The 24,438-nt window shown below is 31.2% G+C and overlaps 2 protein-coding genes and 1 non-coding gene across 4 annotated transcripts; all 3 read left to right on the plus strand.

Moving 5' to 3' along the window:
• Window positions 1-8,882: 8,882 nt before the first annotated feature.
• On the plus strand, window positions 8,883-12,353 carry LOC125849230 (wall-associated receptor kinase-like 1). 2 transcript variants are annotated; one of them, XM_049529270.1, is made up of 3 exons: window positions 8,883-9,841; window positions 10,673-10,744; window positions 10,963-12,353. In XM_049529270.1, exons 1-3 carry the CDS (start codon window positions 8,995-8,997, stop codon window positions 12,147-12,149), a joined length of 2,106 nt encoding a protein of 701 aa, XP_049385227.1. In that variant the 5' UTR covers window positions 8,883-8,994; the 3' UTR covers window positions 12,150-12,353. The 2 variants fall into 2 exon arrangements, with proteins under 2 accessions (XP_049385227.1, XP_049385228.1); XM_049529271.1 differs by lacking the exon at window positions 10,673-10,744.
• Window positions 12,354-12,857: 504 nt separating this feature from the next.
• On the plus strand, window positions 12,858-12,943 carry LOC125849622 (small nucleolar RNA U54). The gene has a single exon (XR_007444697.1). It is a non-coding gene; the product is annotated as a small nucleolar RNA U54 (small nucleolar RNA).
• A 7,028-nt stretch (window positions 12,944-19,971) lies between these two features.
• On the plus strand, window positions 19,972-21,180 carry LOC125849262 (tRNA (guanine-N(7)-)-methyltransferase). Its single transcript, XM_049529311.1, has 2 exons — window positions 19,972-20,018; window positions 20,237-21,180. The coding sequence occupies exon 2, from the start codon at window positions 20,276-20,278 to the stop codon at window positions 21,008-21,010; it is 735 nt and encodes a 244-aa protein (XP_049385268.1). The 5' UTR covers window positions 19,972-20,018; window positions 20,237-20,275; the 3' UTR covers window positions 21,011-21,180.
• Window positions 21,181-24,438: the final 3,258 nt, after the last annotated feature.

Genomic DNA, 24,438 nt, shown 5'->3' on the forward strand with positions numbered 1-24,438 from the left:
CACCGAACTATTGATATTTCACTTAGAAAGTCATTCAACAAATTTAAATAACTTATTCATTAAATTTTGTTAAAATATAATTTTTATTTTAAATTATTTTTTAAGAAATAATAAGATATTTATTTTAATTATCTTCTTGACCTTCTTTAGTTATTTAATTACAATTTTTTTGAAAAAACGAACAATAACATTTTTTAGCACATTTAATTCCAGTAACTGCGAGAATAGAAAATCAATTTTTTCTCTTAATTGCTACTGTACATTTAAAATAGCAATCTTTTATTATTTCTTATTAAATTATAAGCAATGCTACTGTAGGTTTTAATTTTAATTTTTCAATTGCAACTATATGTTTTAAATAGAAATCTTTTACTAAATTAAAAGGAGTAATAAAAAAGATGCACAATAGAGATCTTTTATTATTTAAAAAAATATATATATTTCAACAAAAATCAATGAAATCATTAAAATGAGCATCTTTTATTTTTTAAAATTAGCTTAAAATGAAATTGTATTTCAACAAAATTTAATGAAGAAATTATTTAAATTAGTTTGATGATTTTCTAAGTAAAAAATATCATTAGTTGAGTGACTTTCTAAGTGAAATATTAATAGTTGAGTGACTTTTGAGTCAAAAAACAAAGTTGGGTGACTTTCTAAGTAAACTACTCAAAGTAAAGTGTCTTTCTAAACAAACTAGTTAAAGTTGAGTGACCATCTGAAATATTAACTCTGAAAAATCCTGATAGCCACGCGTTCTTGGAATCTTGGATAGAACAGAAGAAATACATGTAGCTAAGTTTGGTTTACATATTCTGCTGCTGCATTTTTTCAAGATTTTCATTTTCATTCTCAACTTTTGACGAATTTTTCTTCTTTCTGTGCTTTAATACAGTTGCTCTTTCCGCGTATAGTTCGTTAGGTAAAAAGTGTTTCTTTTTTGGTGGGGTTGGTTTGCTTTTTGTTTTTTTGGTATTTTCTTTTGGGTGGTGGTCCTACTGGATTCAGGTAGTAATGCATCTGAATAATTTTGAACGGTCTTATGTATGGGGTTAGTTGTTGTATCACTTTCCTAATAATTGTTAAGTATTATTTCATAATGTATCATATTACTGTATTATTTTAATGAATATATCATTCGTTTGGATAGATTGTATCATTTTCCGTCATTACACAATGACAATTACAGACATCAACAATTTGAAAGATAAATTTATAAGAAAAATATGATACGAGGTAGAGCTACTATTAAAAGTAGGCTAAAAAATAAAATCTTCTATCTATATATAAAAGGAGAAGAAAAAATGATACATGTCATTACCACAATTTTTTAAACTTTAAAATTTTAAATCATTTTAAATAATCAATAATTTTAAATATAGTAATGTGACGTGTGTGTCTGTGAGCGATTCCTTTTTTTGTGGATAAATATTTTAAATTAATTATACTTTATTATTTAAAATTAACATCTAATTACATATCCTCAAATTATAAACCCACATTTAGAGCTTCTTTTAAATTCATCACTTATATAGTATCTATATATCTATATAATAGGAGAGATCGATTATAATTTATGAATTATCAAAATTAATTTAAAATCTAAAACTAAATATAAAAGTTGCAAAAAAAAAGAAGAAAAAAATGCTAATTATCTAAAATAACTGTTGCATGCAGTTATCCTCAATTTTTAAATTTACATACTTGCAGTTATTTTTTAAAAACTGAATAAGAAGCCATGGGTGGGTTCAATTTTATTAATCGACTTGCAAAGTACCAGTTCAATTCATAGATTTCTCCCATTTCAAGTTAGTTTTTTACAATATATATATTTGAACATTATTCTATGGGTGGAGTGTTTATGTTGTTCTTTTTCAGGTTTCTCCTATTTCTGCTATTGCTTTTGCTACTGTGTTTCGGTGGTCCATTTGCCACTAAAAGATCATGCAAGTATAACAACACTTCAGATTAGAAAGAAGACCTCTTTAAAGTTGATTCTTTCTTGACAGAATTCTTCATTCGATATGAAATAGAAAAACTATGAATGTTTACCGCATGAAAAGATGCAGATGTTTGAACAGTCTTCAAATGATCTTAGAAGTTTTAAAATTAAAAAATGGTGTCATTATTCCGTCAATAATTTAAATGATTTTGTTCTCATGTATTTTGGTTGTGTGAATTGGAACATGAGTGAAAAGAGCATGTAATTTTCAAGACAAAAAAAAGTTTAATAGATTTAACTCGAAGATATAAACACTTTCCATTTCTCACCTCATCACATAATAACTCTCAGGAATTATTATTCACACAATTACATAAGATAGAAACATATATTACATTATCACAAAATATATGAGTGCATTGAAATGAAATGAGATATAAAATAAATAAAGAGTAAATATTTCATCTTCTTTAATTTTTCTTAGCCATCATAATTTAAATGCTTTTATGTCTTTTCTTTTGTGTGTTGCAATTTACATCATACATGAAAGCAATTATATCATACCAAAAATCAAAAGCAAGGATTTTATAATCCTTAAGGTGTGTTTCAAAGCTTTGTGTCAAAATTGATTTTAAACCACTTTAAATTATTTTATTTTTAAATATTATGATATTAGTGAAATGATTAATTGTAACTGAATTTTTTTGTATCTCCTATTATAATATTTTTATATGTCAGGATATTGAACGACTATTGAAAGAAGGAGTTGATTAAGTCAATCACCCTGTTAGTACCTATTTGAATGCGATAGTAATATATAATTGATTTCATATTATTTCTTTTCTTATCATGTATTTTGTAAAAAAAAAAGTTATTCATTTTTAAAAGAAACTTTCTTCTCACTCTTTTGTAGGTGTAATTTGAAAGGACAATAAATTGATGATGGCTCTCTAGACACTCGACTTGCTTGCTCTTCATTTTATTAATTCTAATAATTAAAGTATATGTCAAAACAATCCATAAATTAACACGTGAATATTGAATTTTATAAATTATTTTTTAATTTATAAATTATAACATTTAAAAATATTCACACAACGCACAAGTACAATTATCAAATCAAACTATTTATGTTGAATTTTTAATAAGCTATCACAGAAAAAATGAAGATCAAGTAAATGACTACTATAATTATGATGGAAAAGGATTAGTGGAGCAGCAATAACTGCATGACGGCATGATTAGGAAGATAAGAGAGAAGGTAGTTGGAGGGCTGGAACTATTAAAAATTGTAATTTAACCATTTTTTCTTATTTATTATGCATTTGTTTAATATTTAATTTAATTTCAAAAATAAAATAGTATATATAAATCCACATATTGTTTTCTTAATTTAAATTAAGACAAGATAAATAAAGAGATTAGTTAAATATGATGTATATCTTTTGAATATGATAAATAAATAATATAATAATTATGGATTTTGAATATGATCTATATTGATTTATGTGCAATAAATATTCATGGTTGAAAAAAATATAAATCTAATAGTTAGATTGGTAGAAGTTATCAACAATAAACTTTTAAAAAAAATGAATTGCAATAAATAAATAAATCATGTAATTAATCAATTATGATGAAATAAATTAAAAATTCAAATGCATATGTATTTAATTGTGTAACTTTATATTGATAAAAGTTGATGTTATTATATGAGTATTTTCTATTAAAATAATTAACATATTCTTTCGATAATTTAAATTAAGACAATATAAGTTACAAAATTCTATTCAATAGCATATTAAACACACTTTATATATGTGAAATCGTAAAAATATAACATAGAAAAATAAAGGCAGGTTGTCACCATTATTGTCACTTTCGTAATTCTATATATTAGCAAAACATAAATAATTCCCAAGAGATCATTAGACATTTTGGTTGAAATTGAGATGAATATTTGCCACTTATACGAACATAGATAGAGGCTTAAAATATCATTTATCAATCAAATAATAGCATATAATTGTAATTTCTACGACCCCGATAAGACATTGCCTTCATGATATAATTTTTTTAATTGAAAGTGAATATACTAATCTTTTTTCCTAAAATACTATCTCAAGTGATATGATAGGAACACTTTTTGGAAATTTATAGTGGTAACTCTATGATTTAAAATTTTTAAACATTGATACTTTTTTTTTTTTTTAAATAAAATATGGGCTTTTATTAATACTGAAATGAATTAACAATTACACCTCCATACTTCCGAGGGCCCCACCACTAACCCAATACTAAAAAGTAAATAACTAAGCATAAATTACTGGCCTATTCTCATTTCTAGATCGACATATATATCCTTGTATGTAGGGTTTCTAATCGTTCCCCTTTCATTTTCATTTCCCCTTTTTCCTCTCCTCTGTCTCTATCTTCACTCTTCATTGTCTCCATCTTCTATTGCTTTGGATAATCAATGTGATGCTATTGGTCTCCTTGACCGCTGTAGTTGGTTTGTGACAGAATGCATGGAGCTCTGCCCTTCCACCTTTCGTTGATGATGACACAGACTCCTCCAGGTTAAATTGTTCCATCTTGCCTCCAGATCCTCCCTTTCGAGACCTTTTTGCTGGCTGCTGTAGTATCTAGATAACATTTCACTTTTTGCTGCCTTTAAGGCTTTTGTAAATATTATGTTTCGTGAAAAAATCATGTTGTAGCCTTGGTTGCCCTTATCCCTTTAGCGGTGATACTCTTAAATATGGACATAGTAGCTTGTCATTGTTAACTATCTTTCTCCCTTCTATCTCCATGCTATTAAAGTCTGTAAGAGAGAAATTTCCTTTATCTATTGCTCTGTTTGCACAGTGATCTGCTAATTTGTTGCCCTCCCTTAGAATATGCTGAAAAATGACTTGTTTACCTTGTAAGCATGCTTTGCTCTCTGCTATTATGTCTGCAATTAACCATGGACATGCCCATTCACCCACTAGCACTTTATATAATAGCATTGAATCTGTCTGAATAATGATTCGATTGTTTTGTGTCTGTTTGCTATGTTTGCTTGCCTCTAGTATAGCCTTTGCTTCTGCAACTGTGTTAGTAGTATCCTCTATGCATGCCCCTTCCGCATATTCAATATCTCCTTGTTCATTCCGTACACAAAATGCATATGAACTGATTCCCGGATTTCCCCTTGATGCTCCATCTGTATTATACTTTACCCAATCTTTGGGTGGAAATTCCCATAGTATCTTCTTAACCTTCATTTTAGGACTGTAGTGCTGCAAGTGCTCCACCATATTAGGCCAGTTAATAGGAAAATTCATGCTAGGTTTTCTCATTTTTATCAGCATGTATATATTCCTAGAAACATTGTGGATAATTCTAGTTACTGTTGTTTTCTTTCCTTCATGCTTCATTCTATTCCTTTTCCTCCATAGTTCCCATATTATAAAGCTAGGTATTGCTTTATAAACTGCTTTTATATTCTTCCTTGTATCAGTCCTCCACCACAGCATTATCACTTCTCTCAATGGGAGTCCCTCCATTTTTAGACCTGCAAAAGAACAAAAAAAGGACCACGTCCTATTAGCTGCATCCGACTTCAGAAACACATGAGTTAGTGTTTCTTGTTGAGGCATTTCACAGCACCAACATTTGGATGGCCCTTCCAGCCCCCATCTTCTCACCCTGTCATCCACTGGAATTTTAAATTTCCATAGTCTCCACATTATAAATGCCATTTTAAAAGGTACACCTGGCGTCCATATCCACTTATAAATTTTATTTTCCTCTTCCTTGTGCCTGATATATTGCCAAGTTGATTTAACTGTAAAATTCCCTTTTGTCTCCAACATCCAACATGGTACATCAGTCCTTGCTTCACTCCTTGGGGGTTGAATATTTTGCATAATATGATGCACCAGTTCTTGTGGAAGTATCTCCTTTAACACATCCTCATTCCATTTCCCCTCTTGAGTTAGTTCTATAATTGTCTTATATGTATCATCCCATGCAAAATCTTCCCCAGTTATAGTATACAAATCTCCTAGACCAGTCCAATTGTCATGCCATACTGATGCTGACCCATTCCTTAAACATTGATACTAATATTAAGACAAATAATGCTTGAAGGAAATGAAAAAAGGAGTTATAAAAGATCACATATTTTGAAGAAAGAGAAATTCAACATAGAATTCATGTTATTCTCTATAGCCCTACTGGTTCCGTTTGATAAGTAATTATGCATTTATCGACAAGGTCGGAATCTTATTAAACATATCACATGATCTTAAAAAGTTTTTATTTTATTTTGTTATAGACACATTATTTTTTATATATATCAAACGTGTGTTTTTTGTTTTAAAAAAATAAAATTAAGTTTATTCAGATATTGTAATTGGGATCATTTAACTACTTTTTATTGTAAAAATATATTACAGATTTATATAACATTTTTTTGTTTTTTTTCGTTTTACTGTGTATAGTTTGTTGAGTTATTTATAGTGCATAAATAAAATATAACTTATCAAAATTCTTTATTGAATAATCACTTATATATAAGATCAAACAATTGTTTCACTATGTGTATTTAATTAATTTCAATAAATATAAAATGCATTTATGAATTATGTATTAGTTTTTTTTCATGCTTATACTAATATTAAATAATTATTAATTATTTTAAGTTAATTAAATTGTCCATTAATAGTTTAACTTGAATTAAAATCAATAAAAAACATTTTTGAAACTTGTGGTTTTAAATTATACATATATAAAATATTTAAATTTGTCTTTATTCTTATAGTATTAAACATTTTATGTGGAAAGTTAGAAATTGATTTTTTTTCGTTAAAAAAATAATGATTTTATTAATAGTTCAATAGAAATATATTGTAAACTAAAAACGTATTTGATTAAAGCTATTACAATAATATTATAACAAATAAAGTTATGTATAAATTGGGTTACTATGATCAATAAACAGTATAACGTATTACTTTAATTACTTTTAAAAATAAATTAATAAGTGAATAATAAATTTTATAACTTATTTTAAATTTTAAAATATTCGCGCAATGCGCGGGTATGAATACTAGTAGGATTAATAAGTAAAAATAAAATGAGAAAAAGAAATAAGATAACAAAGTGATCACAGCAAATTGATCGTTACACAAAATCAGACTTTTCTTCGCTATTTAAAGATGAATTTATCGATATGATTCAATAAAATTTAAAGTAACAATCAAGACAAACATACGATAGGTAACAACCATACAACGCAAGCTGCTGTTAGGATTCGTTGTTGTATCAGCTCCTAATTAAGAATATGAATAAATTGCATTTCTTCTCATTCTCTATCAAGTCTATTTATTTGTTTTATATTCACAACTTGGAAAGCACAGATATCCTAATGAGGATAAAAATACCCTTAATTTTGGAGTATCAAATAAGACAATGAGATTAAAAAAAAAAGAAAAAAAGAAGAAGANAAAAAGAAATAAGATAACAAAGTGATCACACCAAATTGATCATTACAAAAAATCAGACTTTTCTTCGCTATTTAAAGATGAATTTATCGAGATATGATTCAATAAAATTTAAAGTAACAATCAAGACAAACATACAATAGGTAACAACCATACAACGCAAGCTGCTGTTAGGATTCGTTATTGTATCAGCTCCTAAGAATATGAATAAATTGCATTTCTTCTCATTCTCTATCAAGTCTATTTATTTGTTTTATATTCACTACTTGGAAAGCACAGATATCCTATTGAGGATAAAAATACCCTTAATTTTGGAGTATCAAATAAGACAATGAGATTAAAAAAAAGAAAAGAAAGAAGGGCAAATAACATAAATTTCATTCGTTTAGGACTTAATTACGTGTCTTTTTATGAATTTTCGAAATTATCATTCGTGCCATATTTTGGTCCTCACATACATTGTATCTCGAATACATGAGATCAAAACTAGGTGTAATTTGTTTCATATACATTATATCCAAGAGGATTCGCATGTATCTAACTCTCTTACTCGTCTCTCTCCTATCTTGCTCACCTCTCTCCTGATTATTTGTATCTCAGAATGTATGTGGTATCCTAAATACATGTATCTAGTGTGATTTACATGTATCTAGTGTGATTCACATGTATCTAAGATACACATGCTCTCTCGTTCGCCTCTCTCCCTATGTATTTGTATTTCAGAGTGTATCTGATAGCAAATATACATATATTTAGATGTATCTGACTTGAAAATTGATATTGAGATAATATGTATTAGTGAATATAGTAGAAATATTTGTGTAATTAAATAGTTTTTCTTTAAACATGAACAATACATAACTATCATATTCCTTGAAAATTACAAGAAATATAATAAGTTTTCTTTAGTTATTCCAAATTGTCTCACCATTATTTGTTTACTAGACGGTATAGTCAATATAACTTTTGTCCCTACTCATTCCTTATTTTTTTTAATCATTTCTTGTTGATTTGCAATTATTTAAATTCACTAGCCGGCAGTTGACAATATAAGAGAATTGCTGGCATAAGAATTGAAGGTTAATTATGACCACTGCTCAAGTGGAAGGACAAAACTTGAACTTAATTAAGCAAATAAGGATCTGACTTCTACATAAAAATATTGTTTTTCTTCTAAGACCAAGTCTTGGTGCAACAATTAATCAACCTGTACCAATTCTTAAATATTTTTTTCAAACAACCAACTTGGGTTGTGGTGTAGTGGTGAGACTGCTTCACCCTTAGCCAGAGGTCTCGAGTTCAAACCCTGGATATGGAGAATAAAATACTATTACAAGCGTCACCCCCAATTGGGCCGTGCAGTGCGCGATCCGGATTCAATCAGGGCTCAAATGTGGACTCCGGACAAATAAATATATATTTGCAACAACTTCCTTTCTCAATTTATGACTTGATCCAACAAGACAACTAAGACAATGATATGCCTGTACAAAGCTTGATCTGTTACAAGTACAAAGTTCAAGATTTTGAATTAGTTCAATTCTAAGAAAAACTTTCAAAATGAATCTTGAATTTGTATGTTTGTTGTTGCTTCTTTCATGGCTTATGGTTTTAGATCATTCAACAGCAGCTACATCTCTTGCAAAGCCTGGTTGTGAAGAGAGATGTGGTAACCTTACAATTCCATATCCATTTGGATTGAGTGCTAGTTGCTCCCTTAACTCGTGGTACTTGATCAAGTGCGATAAAAGTCATGATCCTCCTAAGCCTTTCTTGAATTCATTTCTGCAAGTTGAACTTCAAAGTGAGGTGATATCTGTGTCAATTGAAAACCAAACTATCATTACCTCAGTTTCAATAGTGAATTTTTGCAACAAATCGAGTGAAGGTAGTAAAATCATCACAACGGGGACAGATTTGTCTGGAAGTCCTTTTTATTACGCGAAGGATAGGAATAAGTTGATGCTTGTTGGTTGTGGAAATGGTCTTGTGACACAGAAACAAAATGTTCTCTCGGGGTGTACATCGATCTGTAGTGAAGGGGCAACGTTGACAGGATGTTATGGCATCAACTGTTGTCAATCTCTTTTCCCTTTTGATCTAAGTTCATACAAAGCAAACTTCACTAACTCGGGGATTCAGCAAGAGGCTTACCCGAGATGTAGTGCAGTTTTCTTGGTAGACCAAACTTGGGTTCCAGATGAAGTTGCACAGCCCTTTGTTTTTCTTGGTCATGCTCCTGTTGTTTGGCTCTGGACTCTCCAAGCCAAAGAGTTAGAAGCCGGGTTGCTCTGCGACAAATCTGAGGCTGCTGTTAAGTTGGAAGATGGTACTTCTGTGGCAAATTTGCAGTGTCGCTGTGGAAATGGAACACAAGGAAATCCATACTTCTCTAACGGATGCCAAGGTACGTAATCATTTGATATATATGTGGAGTTGTTAGCTCTCTGTTGCATTCAATAGTATCATGCATATGCACATCAGGTCAGGTGAATAATTTTTAGGAGAAAGATTGACTACGTTTACGAGACTAGATTGAATACTATTCTAGATCAATCAACATAAGTAGTTTTAGCATAGGTTGAATTTTTTGTGTATCCAATTTAGGCCTTGCCCCTGGTAGAACAGAATAGGGTCAAGTTGAGGTACACCATATTCTGTATAAAGTAATCCTAATTTTTTCCGTTCTATCACACTCGTATCGCCAACAAGACCTGTTCTTGTATATTCTCAAAATAGGGCTTCATTGAGCACTAGATGTAAATGAGTTCTTGAACATTTCTGAGTAATTAGAAGAGCGCGGAATTGGACCTTCTTCAAATAGATGGATGTGGGATTGATTGTGGAACAGAGTATAGAGAACTGGGGCCGGGTGTGGAGTAATCGCTCTGGAACAGGTTCTTTGACTGGATCAATGCATGTATGACAGAACTGCCCCTTCCCTCCCTTCCATTAGTGCATTTAGAATCTAAAGCATCATTTCTCTTTCATTTCATGATTATGATCCAAGTAGTAGTATGTGAAGTTCACAATGATATGATAAAGTTAGTACAAAAATTAAGTTGACTGTAGGAAATCTTATGCTATTGAGTTCGAAAACTCAGATTTGAGAGTAGAAAAAAGAACTCAATTCACATAACTTCCTCAAAAGCATAGGAGGGAGTCAATTAGGCACTTATATTTAGTGTATGTATTTCCCTGGTGCATATCATTCTAACATTGTTTTATATGTTATCAGCCATTCAACGATGCACCAATTGCACAGACATGGTAATCTATATGAAGCGATCTCCCACAATCGCTTTATTCAGTAAGTCACCTTCTGTATTACTTCCTAGCCATTTGAAAACTCAACACTGTCAGAACTAAATCAAGGAAATGGTACACATCCTTATTTTGATGCTTTGTGGTTCCAAAAGTTATCTATCTCTGCCTTTCTACCCTTTTCACTTGCAGAAAGACGAAAATTTCCTTCAAAATAGAGAATTCTAGCTTATTGGCTAACTCTCCGCACTACTATCTCCACAGGTGTATGCATAAGTATCGGAGTACTGCTTCTACTGTTTGGGAGCTATTTATTGTACAAAACAGTCAAGAAGAGAAGGAACAAAAGACAAAGACAAAGGTTTTTTAAGCGAAATGGCGGCCTCTTACTGCAACAGCAGCTATCATCCAATAATGAAGGTACTATTGACAAAGGAAAACTTTTCACTGCTAAAGAGCTGGAGAAGGCAACAGACCACTTCAATGAAAATCGCATACTTGGTCGTGGAGGTCAAGGTACGGTATACAAGGGCATGTTACCTGATGGAAAGATTGTAGCAGTGAAAAAGTCTAAGCTGGTAGACGAAAACCAGTTGGATCAGTTTATCAACGAGGTGGCTGTTCTTTCACAAATCAATCACAGGAATGTGGTGAAGCTACTCGGCTGTTGTTTGGAAACAGAAGTTCCTCTACTAGTATACGAGTTCATAATTAATGGCACACTTTACAGCCTCATACATAATGAGAACAATGAGTTTCCCTTTACATGGAGCACGCGTTTGAGAATTGCCACAGAGGTAGCTGGAGCATTGACTTATCTACACTCAGCAACTTCTGTTCCAGTCTATCATAGGGACATCAAATCAAGCAATATACTTTTAGATGAAAAATACCGTGCCAAGGTATCAGATTTCGGCACTTCAAGGTCTATTGCAATTGATCAAACTCACCTAACGACCGGAGTCCAAGGGACATTTGGCTATTTAGATCCTGAGTACTTCCAATCCAGCCAATATACTGAAAAAAGTGATGTCTATAGCTTCGGAGTTGTTCTTGCTGAACTCTTAACAGGAAAGAAAGCAATTTCAACCACAACAAACCAAGACAGAAGTTTAGCAACGAACTTCCTTTTGGCAACAGATAGAAATCTCCTTGATACGATTATCTATACAAAAATTTCACAAGAAGGTAGAAAAGAGGATATAATGGCGGCTGCTAATATAGCGTATCGTTGCATGAACTTGAATGGTAAGAAAAGGCCAACTATGAAGGAAGTAACTACAGCATTGGAAGCCATCAGATCACAAATACCATCTGCAGCAGTAACAAATTTTCAACTGGATAAGAGTGACACAGCAGAAAGAACTGTGATATCAGAAGTTAACTACACATGGACAAACACAAGTACCTCATCATCAGATATCCATCCATTGTTGTTTGAAACTAGTTAATTATTACTCCCTCTATCGGAGAAAGAATGTGTGTGTCTGTTTGTTCAACTTTACAATAGTTTAAATGTCTACTTCTACACACCTATAGTTTGGAGAGCATAGATGCTAGTTGAGGCCAAGTTAAAGGGCACGTAAATATTATGCCTACAATAAGTGGCCGAAAATACCTCTAGCACCGAAATAACAAACAATTTTCATTTGACATAAGTTCATATAATAATATAACATGAGTTATGCTGCTTATTCCTATAGATATTATGCGAGAAAATGATTAAAATGGTCCTTGATATATTGAGGTTGCTTTATTTTGGTCTTTAATATATTCTAGGTGATTGAAATAGTCCTTTATGTATGACAAAATGTGTTCAATTTAGTCTTTTACCCTAAACTTAACAATTTACCCTAAAAAACTGTTATATATAACCGTGGGCCCCACATAACTTACAAAATCCACAATTTTTACCATCTTTATTAGCTCAAAGAAAGAGTTTCATGGATTTTAAAACACCATTTTTCTAACATCTAACCACACAATTACAAAATAATTATTGTAAAAAGATTGAATAATTATAGTATTTGGGAGATATGATGAACAAAATTGGTCCGTGTTTTTGATTGAACAGTGACAGATAACACCTTTCTTTTTTACTCTACTGATCTCCCATTATTATTATTTTATATTTTTATGTTTTATTATTTGTGGAAAATAGCTCAATGATTGTATGTCTTTTGGCAATATACGCTATACCGATCTAAAGCATGAGTAGATGATTTTTTTTTCAAGTATGAGAGCTCTCAGTATTTTCTACTAATGCTTTATGATCTATTTGAAATTGTTCTATTGTGAAATTTTAAAAAATTATTTGTGTCTTTTGCTATGATGAATTCATAAAAATTTCACATGTCAAACAATTATTTTGTAATTGTGTGGTTATATGTTAGAAAAAAATGGTGTTTTAGAAAACATGAAACTCTTTCTTTGAGCTAATAAAGATGGTAAAAATGGGGGATTTGGTAAGTTATGTGGGCCCCACCATTATATTTAACATTTTTTGGGGGTAAATTGTTAAATTTAGGGTAAAAAACTAAATTGAACACATTTTGTCATACATGAATGACTATTTCAATCACCTAAAATATATTAAGAACCAAAATAAAGCAACCTCAATACATTAAGGACCATTTTGATCATTTTCTCATATTATGCCGATAGAGACAAAAGCTCAATTCAAAACCCACAAGCTCTATTGTAAAAGTATGGGTGTACATAGGTCGATTTGATTTGGTTTTTCATTAAAAAAAAACCTAAATCAATTATGTCGGTTTATTAAATCTAAAAATCAAATCAAACCACGCAAAGTCGGTTTTTTCGGTTTCGGTTTTAGTCGTTTCTTTCGGTTTTTTCCAGTTTTTCATTTTTTTCGGTTTTTTACAACTATACGATGTTTGAAAATGTGATCAAATATATTTTCACTTACCTGTGAGATAAGCTAAACTTGAGAAATGTTAAATGAATAGAAATTTTCGTAAAAAGGGTAAAATTCACATGAGTACAATTTATTTGTTTTTGAAATATCAACGTTTATTATGTTAAATTAATAAGATTAAAGGATACAGTGAAATTGAATACAAAACGAAATATTTACAAAGTAAATTGTTAACTTCAAATTTGAAAAACTTAACAATATAATTGTAACTTCGAATCTTAATACAAAATAAAATATTTACAAATTTTACAAGCCCAAATTTGAAATAAAATATATAAACATTGAAAACTATAAACTAACTAAAAATATATTAACAAAGTAAATTATAAATAACATTTTTTTATCTATAAATAAAATAAAATTATATTTACAAAATTTTACAAGCCCAAATTTGAAATAAAATATATAAACATTGAAAACTATAAACTAACTAAAAATATATTAACAAAGTAGATTATAAATAATATTTTTTATCTATAAACAAAATTATATATATATATATATATATATATATATATATATATATAATGTCGGTTTGGTTTGGGTTCGGTNAATTTTTTTCTTTTAATACCAAACCAAACCAAGAATGGTTGGGTTTTTTTTTTTCAATTGCCAAACCAACCAAACCAAACCACAAATCAGTTTTTTTTTCGGTTTGATTTGGTTCGTCGATTCGATTTGACTTTACGATTTGACTTGTACACCCCTACATAAAAGGCATAACTTAGTTCCTACCCAACTTATGCCTATAGAGGCAAAACAGCAGAACCCATGAGTAATGTCGTAAAAGGCATAACTTAGTTGCTACTGAACTTACACGAAGGCAAAAATTTTCTAAACTTATGCCTAGCGAAATTAGGGCATAGCACTACTACACAAGTTATGAAGCATAATTTAATTTCTACAAAATTTATGCCAAGTGAGGCAAACGTTTTCCAAACTTATGTGTAGCAAAATTAGGTCATAAATAACGATATTTTGGTCTATAAATTTTCATTAAACAAGCCGCAAAAGTGAAAATTAAAGACCATCGCATTTGAGGGCTATAATTAAAAATCACCATACATCATATATCATAGTAAAAAAGTTAATTGAAGTTAATTGAATTTTAAAAAAATTCAAGTACGATATTCATATTGTAAATGAGTGAAATAGTGTATGTCCATACTAAATACATTTAGTATATAATATAGTGAAAAGAATATTTTAGGTTCACTTTATTGGTATAAATGCAGTGGTTTTGAGGTGAAGTTAATAATTTTTAAATGAAAAAAAGAAAGTGTTTTCCCGATAAGAAATAGAGAGACGATAGGAGATCCGTCGCTGATAGAGAAACATCACTTATTACTAAATTAAAGTTTGTCTTGTTTGAGTTTCTCATCGGTATATGGCCTGACAGATCTCAAGACTAACAACATTAAGTAACCATTTGTACATAATAATTAGCCTTGTTAATTTTATTGAACAATTTACGGGTTGGATAAACATTCTCGCTTCTAAATTGGTATATCTCAATTTACAAGAAAAATAATTATTTTTTATACCAAAATTAAATTTTAGCCATACAAATAAATATTTCAATATGTTAATCACGTGTCAACTTTAGGTCTCTCATGAGTCAAAGTCCACCAAAAACTTTGATATTATTATATTCCTAGTCATTTATATGTATTTATAGTTTATAGCTCTGTATAAAAAAAAAAATCAGTATTCATGTCTTATTATATAATTGGAAAGATATTTTTTAAATTAACAAAATGATAGTTATTTGTTGCAATACGACATCTTCATTTTTATTGTCAAAACTTTTTGATAAATAATAAGATTTAAGTAATTTAATTTAAAGTTATAAAATATTAAACAAAGTTATATTGTCAATTAACTAAAAAAAATAAAAAATTCTTAAAAATATAATATATTCCTAACTCCGTGACTATAAGGGAAATAGTGAATTTTTCTAAATATTAATTGTAAATTTATAATACAAATAATAATTTTCTAGTGATTACGATAAGATTGTTGTTGTATATTTAATGTATTCCTAGGTAATATACAAGAAATTACAAAATTTTATGTTAAAATGACTTGAAAATGATATTTAATTCCATATAATATATAATTTTAGTTATCATAAATAAAAGATTTAAACATAACTTTATAATTTTGCATCTAAAAAGATCAAAATGGTGAATTTTAAAAAATATACATGAATTTCATTTAAATTACTTGTAATATCTTATTAATTCGTGATTTTAGTCTATTAACTACACTAAGCCGCGCCAAACAGTGAAGAATGTCCGTGAAACGTTCGTTTGGTTTCACGGGAACACATTAACTTGTATACATACTTTGTATATGTGTAAAAATATTAATTAAATATCTAAGTATTTTATTGTGAATTTAATTATTATTTTATATTAATTTGGAGATTGTCGTAGATCCATTAACTTAAAATTTTTTGATTATGCATTTGATGCATATGGTCTCAGTTGAGCTTATTACACAAAATAAGTCTTTCATTTTATTTATTTTTTAAAAAATATTGAAAACACCCCTGAATTTGTTGTAAATTAGTTTTAAAAATATCGTTCTACTTGATTAATTAAAGTTAGATACATTCCATCATATGACATAACAAGTGGTTTCAAACTCTTGTAGGAGCATAAAACTCTTAATCAGTGTTTTAAAAGGTGGGGGCATGAGGCGAGACGTTTTATGTAGTATGGAGCGAGACTTAAACCCCGAGATATGGGGCGTAAGTCTTATGGATCTACGGGGCGTAGTCTCATGTATATTCAATTTTATTACTAAGAAAATAAGCAAAAGTAAAACTTTCAATTATTTTACAAATAAATTTGATAAATAACCTATAATATATAGAAAAAAATATTATGATTTTTATTTGAGCAAGGTATTAATACCCAATAATGAAGAACAAAAGTATAACAATTACTATTTGAGAAATATCATTACACCAACAATAAAAAATATGATTTTAAGCAAAAAAAAATTCAAAAACAAAAACTTAAAAAGGCCCAGGGCGTACGTTTTTACGTTTTGAGCTTACGCCCTATGGATCTACGTCTTTCTTTTGCACCTCGGAGCTTTTTTGAGACACCCTGCCCTGAAACTTGCCCGGGACTCGCCCCAAAAAATGTTTTTGAAAACACTGCAGTCTTAATAAAAAGTCAAGAGAAGTGTTGAAAACACATCTAAACTTGACGAAATTAGGAGTTCACTTATGTTGTAAGATTGGTGGTATATTTAAATTCAGTTAATCAAGTAAATGAGTGTTTTGAAGGCTATCAATAGTTTAGGGATGAAACTAATGAGAGTAAATTTTAGGTTTAGCAAACATAAAAATTCATATTTGTATGTTATAACTATAGTTTGTATAATTGCGCTCCATAACAAACTTTATGTTTGCTATGAAGGATCAGATTTGTATAAATCGTAGGCAGCCTCTCATTTGTATAAATCGTTGGCAGCCTCTCGTTTGTATATATCGCTAGCAACTTCTCAATTCAATCGTATATATGTAACTACTATGTATGTGTATCAATGATTGTGTTTGTCTATCTGCATAAAATTTGAATTTGTATATAATTGAATCGAAATAAAACATTTGTATATCAAATCTCTCTCTCTTGCTTTATACAAACAAATTATACATTGTAATTTGTATAATTTGTGTTTGTATAAAGCGAGAAAGAGAGAAAACGCAAAAGAGAACTGGTAAGGGAAGATCTATATTTGTATAATTATAAGTGTATAAGACGAAAATATATGTATTTGTATTAGTATATATAGCTTTCTCTCGCTTTTGTCACGCCCCAGATTCAAGGGCGCAACTGGCTCCTAATGCCAGAACTCCAGCTCGAGCCGACCCTGCTGAACCATTTGCTAATAGCGCATGGTAGCCACAAACAGTCAAGAAAACAAATAAGTATATCTCGGCTTAAAATTAAGTCCTCGGCCGGCAAGGCCCCTGTCAACTGATCTATAAAGAAAATAGCTACTCCCAGGAATTCATATAAATAAATAGTCAACTAGCACAGAAGTCCTGATTGGGCCGTCGAGGCCACCATGATATCTATACCAAAACTAAAAGCAGGTAAATATCAGTACAATACATCAAACAGCTCACAAGCTTCAACAAACCAACAACATAGGCCAACATGGCCATAACGTAGCTATAAACCCCACACACTAGTCAATCCTCCCAACTCTGGCAGCTCCGGAGGAAAGGGACTGACCAACCGGATAAAAGTCAATCCTGCTGCTGAGGAGGTCTACTCGGTCGTCTATCAGGACCTGCATGCATGAATGCAGCGCCCCCAAGGCAATGGGGTGTCAGTACAAATAATGTACAAAGTATGAAAGACAATAGACTATGATGAGGTATCATGATATACTGAATAATCTGATAAATAAATCAAGGATAAGATAACTGTACTGACCTGCTCCTAAATCTAAACTTATGAAAAATAATAAAACTACAACCTAACCAAGCCCCCATAAGCCCGGCAGGTACAAACAACACATAAGACCACCTACTCAGGCCCCCATAAGCCCGAAAGATGCCAATCTCAGCATGTATACCCCTATTGGTAGTCCCCTAGCCCCGCAGGTAGTCACATAGCCCTCTTAGGAATCAATATAGCTTATAGACAACTCATAGCCCTCTTAGGCAACAATATGGCCCTGTAGGAAGCACATAGCCTTCTTAGGCATCAATATATATCCCTGTAGACAACTCATAGCCCTTCTAGGCATCAATATAGCCCCGTAAGCAACTCATAGCCCTTTTTGGCATCCATATAGCCCTATAGGCAAAACATAACCCTTCTAGGCATAGATCACATTCCTACAGCTAACCACAATAGCCCAAAGGCAACAATAACAATCCAATAGCTAAAAACGAGCAATTTAATTATAAGCAACCTATACAAATAGCCTCTAAGTCGTGTCCAACATACAAATGCTACTACTGAATAAGAATCCCGATAAGAGAGAATTATATACACTTGAGCATCCAACAATCAACAATAATGGCTACAACCATAACCACGATAACAACTCAATTACATTGCTCCTAAGCTTTAAGGAAATATGCCATAGGAAGAGAATAGCCTTAACATACCTTTTTCGCTAAATTCACGTGGCCTAACGACTTTAACTCATAACTCCCTTGATACTACAACAAGGTAGGACCATAATCAACACACAAAAATAAAAGATACTATGACAATATGATAAAAGATATGTATTTCCATCGCAAATTGATGTTTGCCGCTTATAAAAGCTAAAGTCGATGAAAGAAGGGTCTTACCTCGATCTTAGGTTCGTAATTCACCTCAAAACCTTCAAATATATTCAAACCCCTGCTGTCCCAACACTAAAGTGTGATATACTACGCAATCAATAAAACAAATTATACCACGATGATGAGCCCAATGCGTAGAACAACTTTCGTCAAGGACTTGAGTCGAGAAAATCTATACTTCACTTGATCCTAGAAATGATTTTCTCTAATTTCTCTGATTATTATCTTAAAAATTAAGAAAAAATTCGAAGAAGACGATATATGCAACTTTCCACCGACCTAGGGCCCCACCTTACGTGCTTGCTTGCGCAGTCCTACGAAAATGCGAATATCTCTCTATTCTGAAGTCGTATGAACAAACGGTTTGATGCGTTGGAAACTAGACTCGTAGACCTTCGATTAGATAGTTTGTGGGCCCCATAACTCTTTATAGATTGGGAGAAAACCTCCAAGACATTTGACCCAAATTTCAAAGAAATCTTTAAGAAGGAACTTACGATAACTTCCGCCAACTTTTATTTTGCCACTTACCTAACTTCAAAACTTGAGATGCAACACTTGAACACTTAAAATAGCTGATACCACATCATTCTTAATTTATTACCCACCCTCCTTGTCTTTCCATGGAGATACGATTAAGTTTAGACGTTTCGAAAGGTCGGGGTGTTACAGCTTTATACAAACACAAATGTAATTTATACATTTGTGTTTGTATAAAGTGAAAGAGGCGAGGGAGAGTGGCGAGCGAGATTCACTGGGGAGAGAGACGAATGACAACTGTTTGTTGTGGCTTACAATTAAATGAAACTGTGATTATATCATTTAATTTGAATTAAATAGTTTGTTATTTTATACAATTCAATTAATAATTTATACCAAATTTAGAGATTTTAATACTTCTCTCTTTAAAAAAATATTTGGTGAATTGGGCCGAAGTAAATGGATGACCAGGCCCATAATTAGGTGGAAATTAAGCCCAATTAACAAGCACTACTAGGGCTCTAGTCCAACCCTTATTCATCTGTTCTAGCGCTGAACTCTGAATATCTCAAAAAGGTATGTAACTGCAAATCTTCTCATACTATCTCTGTGTTTTTAAACTTTTGTGTGCTATGATTTTTCTATCAAACTCAAGCAAATTAGTGATGATAAATAATTAGTATAATTGCTTGGAATTGGATTCAAGTTTTGCTGATATGATTGCTCATGAGATGTATCAAAAGTGATTTTTCTGTTTTAAGATTCATTCAATTGATGTGTTAACTGTTATGCAGTTGGGAAAAGTAAAAACTCGAAGAAATAAAGAAGAGATCATGGGTGAAAATCCTACCCACAACAAGAAAACTGGTTTGCCTAGAAAACGTTTTTATCGAGCCCGTGCTCATAGTAATCCCTTAAGTGACTCACATTTTCCGATTCCTATTTCTCCTGAGGAAGTTGATTATTCTCTACATTATCCTGAAGTGGTTAGAGTTGATCCTTCTAAAAGGATCGAGTTTGCTGATGTTGGTTGTGGATTTGGTGGTTTACTGATTGCGCTCGCGCCCCTTTTCCCTGATAATCTTATGATTGGGATGGAGTTGCGGGACAAGGTGACTGAGTATGTGAAGGAGCGGATTTTGGGGCTGAGGACGACTAATCCGGGTCAATACCAGAATATTTCAGTGGTACGGACAAATTCAATGAAGTATATTCCTAATTATTTTGGGAAAGGACAGCTTAAAAAGATGTTTTTCTTGTTCCCGGATCCTCATTTTAAAGAGAAGAATCATCGTCGACGTGTTATTAGTCCATTCTTGTTAGATGAGTATGCGTATGTGCTTGCAGTTGGTGGAATTATATACACAATAACGGATGTTGAGGAGCTTGGTGAGTGGATGAAATCATGTTTGGAAGAACATCCGATGTTTGAGGCACTTACTACTGAAGAACTTGAAGCTGATCAGGTTGTAAAGCTTCTTACTGCTGCAACTGAAGAAGGACAAAAGGTAGCACGTAATGGTGGACAAACATTCCGAGCTGTTTTTAGACGAATTGCAACTCACTGAATGGTATGGTCAAATTCTAGGGATTTTTCGTACCTCCTGTTTCGTGCTAAGAGATGAGATATCCTCCGTCTTCTGTTGTTGAGTTAATAGAAATGTGGTTACAACAACTAATTATAGATACTTTGTGACTGATCATGGAGATTAATCACCATTTTGCGCCTTTTTCTTGATTTGGATTGTTCCATTCTTTAGAATGCAGTTAGTTTATCATTCATGAAGGCCATGCCGCTCATCCGTGTTTCTAAACCTGATCTAGCTGAATTGATTAGAATGCATTGTTTATCATGGATATGCTCAACATATTTAGGTGTACTAGGACAAGTAGCATCCCTATTGAGCTTCAAACGATCTTGTATTATGCTTATATCATAATTTAATCTTTCTGATTTTAAGTTCATAACGATATTCGTGTTTCCAGTAGATTGTGACATATACCACTCTCATTTAGTCATTTGGACTCTTTGTTGTCTCTTCTCCGCCCTGGAATGCTAACTAACTGTTGTACATCTGTCTTTCTGATTATACTCTGCATCTAGGCTCTAGCCCCCATTCCCCCTTGAACACCCAAGAGGGAGGGAGGGAGGGTTTGAGTGGTTGAACTTCGCTTGGGCGAAACTAATGATTGTGTCTGGACTCCTCTATTCATCTGTCAAACTCATTTATAAATGTTATGATGGTCAGGCATAGCTGGACTTTTTCATAGGAGGGATGTAGTATTATATTATTAGTATTAACTGAGATGTGGGCAAGTTGATACGGACACTAGGGCTAATCAATAGTTGGGCCGTGCTAGTGTTGTGTATTTTTGTTCGTTAGTTTTTTTTTTTCTTTTTCTTTTTGCATTTTTGTGTTTATCTTTAATTTGCATGTTTTTTTTTTTTTTGTTTTCCACCCGATCTTTAGTATCCACATTGAAAGCTTCATATTGGGGTAAAACACTTCCTAACAAAAGCAACTATGTACCCAAGCAACTCGGGACATTGAAAATTTAATCCGGATTTGAATGTTGCTATATAATTATCAGTGTTGGACTAGACGGGACACTGAATTTAATTTGCAGTTCAATATGCTTACTTTTCAAACACGTTTCTTAAATGGATGGTTGTAGATTTGCATAATTCAAACACATGCCTACCTTAGTACCGGTGTGGCCAAACTTCTAAACCTTTGCTTATTTCGGCTAAGTGTTTTTTTTTCTTCATAAAATAGCTTTTGAGAAAAATAGTTATCGTGTTTGTCAATTAAAAAAAATGTGTTTTGCGCGTCAAATTAATAAAATGATATTAAGGTTCATTTTCAGATTTGTACTTATTATTCAAATAAAGTGATTAGTTAAAATTGAAATATATGGGATGCAATAATAATAATTAGCCTCCAAATATATAAAATTTCGATAAATTTCTCTACTTCTATATTCACAAGAATATCATTAATTAGGATCACGAAAATTCAAACAAAAGCAAGTTGAGGGTAAATAGTTGATATGCAGCCAATTGATTAAGGAGAGCTCTCTATATAGCATAGCTCTCACCTTTGCCTAGAATAACACTACTAGTTTGATTTGCTGACAAAATTATTTCAAGATTATAATTCTAAAATTATAATTTTAGGTGTCAATATTTATATATACATTTATTAAATTAAAATTTAACCTCTATATGCAATATAATTTTCCGACAAAGAGGTGTCACTTTAATTAAACGTTTGTAATATTATTTGGCTTCCATTAATTGGAGGATTTCATCCTATGTTTAAACTAAAGTTCACATATTATTTAGAATCTAGATAACTAAAACTTACCACAAATTACAAGTACTTTTTATAGCCAAAAGTTATTTAATATGTTTTGTTCTTTTCTCTTTTTTTTTTTCTTCGCATTGATGAATATGTACCTAATTTTCCTAAGGTACCATTATTGATATCTTATATTAACAAATTATAAACTAAGAAAAAATAATTAACATAAACATAAGCAAACTTGTCTTTATTTAATTAAGTATAGAAACAATATGTCTTCAACCAAGTGGATGATATTCAATATGATATATTTACTAAGTTTGATCATTTTTGTATCAAACTCAGTTGAGTTTTTAGAAGGGCGTCGCTTTCTTTTATCAAAAATTCCTCCAATTGATGGTACAATATTAGAAGATTCTTTGGCTCTTGCCCCATCAATCCCTCAAAAAAATGATGTTGATGATCATGATGATGGTTTGGTATTAACTTCTGTTTCCATCTCAACTCATGATGATCATGGTGATGATCATGATGATGATCATGACAATGATAACCATGATGATCATGACGATGATAATCAGGATGATGATACAGTATTAACTCCAGCATCCAGCCCAATTCATGATGATAATCAGGATAATGATACAGTATTAACTCCAGCATCCAGCCCAACTCATGATGATCATAATGATGATAATACAGTATTAATTCCTGCTTATGTACCAACTCATGATCCTATGGCAAAAATTATGATTACTAGTAGTTAATTACTCCATTTCATGTTCTCTTGATTAATGGAGTTTAATTATATATATATTACAAAAATAAAACAGCCGTACGTTCTCATGGCTAGCTACAAGCTTAAATTATGTAATATTCTCTACATGCATTTTGATAATAATAAAGTGAATATATAATGACCTTTTTCTCTTCTTGTCACTTCCATGCCANAATGAACAAAGCCTAGTTAAGGTGTCTAAGTGAAAGATCGTGCCAAATTTAGGGGACCACCGATGGGTTAGGCCTAGTAATAACTCCAACATCCAGCCCAACTCATGATGATCGTAATGATGATAATCAGGATGATGATACAGTATTAACTCCAGCATCCAGCCCAACTCATGATGATTATAATGATTAATCATAATGATGATAATGCAATATTAATTCCTGCTTATGTTCCAACTCATGATCCTATGACAAAAATTATGATTACTAGTAGTAATTAATTACTCCATTTCATGTTCTCTTGATTAATGGAGTTTAATTATATATATATATAACAAAAATAAAACAGCCGTACGTTCTCATGGCTAGCTACAAGCTTAAATTATGTAATATTCTCTACATGCATTTTGATAATAATAAAGTGAATATATAATGACCTTTTTCTCTTCTTGTCACTTCCATGCCATTCTGAGGAAATATTGTGTTTGTTTTTGTCTTTATTCTTGTTATTATGTATGGTGTGCTGTTACTGGAGAAATTAAAATAGGTTAAGGTTTCATGTTATCCTTTTTTTTAAAGAGATAAAGAGTCGAAAACATATTTGAATTATATATAAATTTCACATCCTAACTATTAATTGTTTCTTTTTTCTGTCTGAACTTTCACTAGTGTTTTATTTTCCTATCATAATTATCACCATCTATGTATTAAAACATGCCTAATTTAGTAGATGATGATAATTC

Source organism: Solanum stenotomum, chromosome 12 (genome assembly GCF_019186545.1).
Source record: "Solanum stenotomum isolate F172 chromosome 12, ASM1918654v1, whole genome shotgun sequence".
NCBI lineage: Eukaryota > Viridiplantae > Streptophyta > Magnoliopsida > Solanales > Solanaceae > Solanum > Solanum stenotomum.

Excerpts from the sequence above, each read along its gene's own strand:
- LOC125849230 (XM_049529270.1), top strand. The coding sequence starts at position 8,995 with ATGAATCTTGAATTTGTATGTTTGTTGTTGCTTCTTTCATGGCTTATG. Across the intron at positions 9,842-10,672 it reads CTTCTCTAACGGATGCCAAG|CCATTCAACGATGCACCAAT; the intron begins GTACGTAATCAT and ends ATATGTTATCAG. Across the intron at positions 10,745-10,962 it reads TCCCACAATCGCTTTATTCA|GTGTATGCATAAGTATCGGA; the intron begins GTAAGTCACCTT and ends CTATCTCCACAG.
- LOC125849262 (XM_049529311.1), top strand. The coding sequence starts at position 20,276 with ATGGGTGAAAATCCTACCCACAACAAGAAAACTGGTTTGCCTAGAAAA.